The following is a 3,509-nucleotide window of genomic DNA, read 5'->3' as shown; positions in this document are numbered from 1 at the left end:
GTATGACAAATGGTTTTAACTTTTTATTAAAATAGTTACCGATATTTTTAATGAATATTAGATCATAAGGGAACGTTTTATGTTGTTAGATGGTTTTACTCATCTTATATCAGAAGCCAAATTGTAAAAAAAAAATACTTTAGTCATTATTATTATTGCAAATTAATTTTGGACGTTTTCAATAAATATATTCTTTTATTATTTCAGGTAATAATCAGGATTTGACCAAGGCTCACCCCGATCCATTTTTACGATCAATGTCCCTGTGGATCCTTAAGGAGTATCAGGATTCGTTAAATACTTTGCTAATTGGCAATGCCGGCTCTCAGCATCCTGCCAAGGACGAGGACTCCAAAGATTCAAACCAAGCAGATCCTAATGTGTTCAACTTTTACACTTATCTGCGCACCCACCCTTTGTTAATCAGACACCATATGGCAAATTATGGACAGAGAAAGGTCTGGCTTCCAACTGGGAAACAGGTGAAATACCATTAAAAAACATGAGTTTAATTAAACTTAAATGAAATGTTTTCAGGTTGTTGTTGAGGACTCTATTACTCCTGCAGAGCGACAATTATATTTCACAACAGCTCATGGTCATTTTAGGGCTGGATGCCCAGCTTTGGCCTTGGAAGTGTTATCAAAATTACCTATGATTGTCACTGATCCGTTTAAAGTCACACCAGGTAATAACTAATTAATTTACCAAAAATGGAAAGGGCTAATTATACGTACAAATTCTCTTTTTTCTTAGTTACTACACCACAGGAGAGGACGTCAGAGGTGCAGATAAGTTCTGGAATTTTATCTTGGGACAGCAAACCTAATTTGACCGAAGATAAACCCGATAATTTGGACTGGGGTGCCCCCGTTATCGATTTTGCCACCAAGACTGACGATTTGAAATTGGATTGGTCAGATGAAGAAAAAGAGGATTCCGATGATTCAGAAGGTGGTGGTTTAAGCATGAAAATTGGTAACAAAGAAGACAACGAAACAAAAGAGGAAGAAAAGGTTAAGGGCGATAGCGAGCAAGAGGGCGAAGTAGAACAGATTGACATAATGGCTCAGCAATTGAAGTTCATAGCTTGTCTAAAAATTCTTATGGAAGAACTGTCAACACTTGCAACAGGTTTTGAAGTTGATGGTATTAAACCTAAACNCATTTTTAAACTATGATATTTGTTATTTTTACTGAAAAGTTTCTGTAAAAACGTATAAACAGTAACTAATATAGTACAGTATGAATAATTGTAACAATATAATTTGAATAATTTTTGTTTTCACGTTATTTACAGTAATTTTATATAAATTGCAGTTATTAACTTTTTATGTTATTTGGCAATGTTGCTAAGTACTAACAGCTGAAGTTGTAGGTTAAATTTTCAGGTTAGAAAGAGAGGTTAAGGTGCTGCGCTGCCTCCCAAATCTAAATTATAGAGTTGGTTTTTGTGCGTATTAAGTATTATTAGTAGTTTGATTAGTAGAACGTTTATGTATTTAGTCTAGTACAGTTTGTCAGGCAGTGTGTTACAGTTTAGTTGTCAGTGGCAAGTAATGGTATGATGAGTAACGTACAACACTTGAACGGAATGAACGGCGACTCCTTAGCTTCCCCTAGGAAGAGATCACGCTCCACCCCCGAATCAAAAGTGATAGTGATTTTAGGGGCTCAATGGGGTGACGAAGGAAAAGGAAAAGTTGTAGATATGTTGGCTACAGAAGCTGACATTGTATGTCGTTGCCAGGTAATTTTTTTTAATGAAATGCTTTTTTTACCTTATTATTTATGTTATGGTTGTTACATAATATTCTCATACAACTGTTTATATCTCAAACTCGTGATTTTGCTTACGAATTGAACTTGGCACACATTTAGATAGCTTTTGTACACATGCATATTTTTCACATTTATATCAATGGGTAAGTGTAATAAAATATTGATACAAAAATACAATAAATTGAATTTTCTCATTCACATGATATAAAAAATAACATATATTTTGTAACACAGACAAACTAAGATTTATGTATTTAAACATTTTTACAATTTTGATTTTTTTTAAGTATCTAGTCCTTTAAATCATATTATTTAATATTAATAATAACTACTTTATTTTGTTTATTAGGGTGGAAACAATGCTGGCCATACAGTTGTTGTTAATGGAACTGAATATGATTTTCATCTCTTACCAAGTGGAATAATAAACCCTAAATGTACTTCGATCATTGGTAAGAAAAGCTTGCCAAGTTTGCCTTTTGTATTCCAAGGTCCCTTCAAATATTGTTAAACCTAATGACATTTATTTGCAACTGCTATCTAGCACCACCCAGTATATATCAGATATGAATTATTATGTCATTATATCCTAAAATAATTTTGTTGTTTATTGTGTGGACTTTTTATAATTTGCAATCTTGAAGATATTAGGTATATCTGTACTTTGAACAATGTCATATAATTGCCCTTTCATGTCCTATTTTGCTTTTAATTTAATGTTCAGTCAATACTATAAACGAAAAATATGAACTGGTTCTATTAAGCTGGTATCAGGCATCAGTCAGTACAGACAACTATTTATGAATCTTTACTTGTACCTCTTGGATAAAGGTACAAAATTTAATTGGTAATTAAATACATGTACAAGAATAATTTAGTTGATTGTTAAATATCACAAAAATTATATAGGATAGACCAAAATAAGGCGTCGTCGCCTGAAAACTACGTTGAAGAGAAATCTTATCAAACCACATTAATATTTTTACTTTTGAGATATTATTTAAAGTTCAATTTTCTCACCTTCTTGATGTATGAATCAAAAATCTGAATAATTGAACTATGTCCTTTATCTCCAAAACGAAAAAGGGTCAATATAGTTTGATAATGCTACTTAGTAAAACTACAAAAACTGGATTCTCACCCAACCTAATGGGTGACGCTTAAATTGATCCACCAGGTATATTTAAGTATTAATTAGATTCTTAAAACAACCCTTTGTACGTTGGGTTGCCTAAATATGATTGAAGATATTAAAAATTGAATTTTGTCATGTCTCTCCAAAACAAATAGGCCAATTATATTTTAATAATGCCACTGTATAAGGAGTCAAATATGCGTTAACACTTTTGTTAACCCTAATAAATGGCACTTAGATTAACCCACCCAATATATTTAAGTGTTGATTGTACTTTTATAAAAACCCTTTGTACGTTGGGTTGCCTAGATATTATCCTAGGTATTTATTTCCATAAAAATATTTGCTAGTTTTAAAAATAGATACCTAATGTTTTTGTTTTTTCATTTTAAACAACATATGTAAGTCAGACGTTCTTACAAAGTATGTTTATGTTCAAGCATAAGATGCTAGCAGTAAAATTTAGCTGTGCGTGGGCGTTCCTTTTTTTATAAGTGTCCATTATACAGAATTGGCTACGAAATTAAAGATTATTTCACTAATAAGACTCTCTCATATGAATTATATCCTATACGAAAACAGAAACAAAAAT

At 31.8% G+C, this 3,509-nt stretch overlaps 2 protein-coding genes across 2 annotated transcripts; both read left to right on the top strand.

Annotated features, from left to right (window-relative positions):
- Nucleotides 1-207: 207 nt before the first annotated feature.
- LOC112906164 (dmX-like protein 2) lies at nt 208-1,181 on the top strand (the record flags this gene model as incomplete). Its single annotated transcript, XM_025979907.1, has 3 exons — nt 208-482; nt 538-688; nt 757-1,181. Coding segments are annotated over 3 exons (851 nt in total), but the record flags the coding sequence as incomplete, so codon positions are not given.
- Nucleotides 1,182-1,382: 201 nt separating this feature from the next.
- LOC112906165 (adenylosuccinate synthetase-like) lies at nt 1,383-2,381 on the top strand. The gene is made up of 2 exons (XM_025979908.1): nt 1,383-1,750; nt 2,132-2,381. Exons 1-2 carry the CDS (start codon nt 1,565-1,567, stop codon nt 2,291-2,293), a joined length of 348 nt encoding a protein of 115 aa, XP_025835693.1. The 5' UTR covers nt 1,383-1,564; the 3' UTR covers nt 2,294-2,381.
- Nucleotides 2,382-3,509: the final 1,128 nt, after the last annotated feature.

The sequence above is a fragment of the Agrilus planipennis genome, unplaced genomic scaffold (assembly GCF_000699045.2).
Source record: "Agrilus planipennis isolate EAB-ADULT unplaced genomic scaffold, Apla_2.0 scaffold2160, whole genome shotgun sequence".
In the NCBI taxonomy this organism is placed as follows: domain Eukaryota; kingdom Metazoa; phylum Arthropoda; class Insecta; order Coleoptera; family Buprestidae; genus Agrilus; species Agrilus planipennis.
The sequence above is the reverse complement of the archived record's forward strand: the minus strand, read 5'-3'. Positions and strand labels throughout refer to the sequence as shown.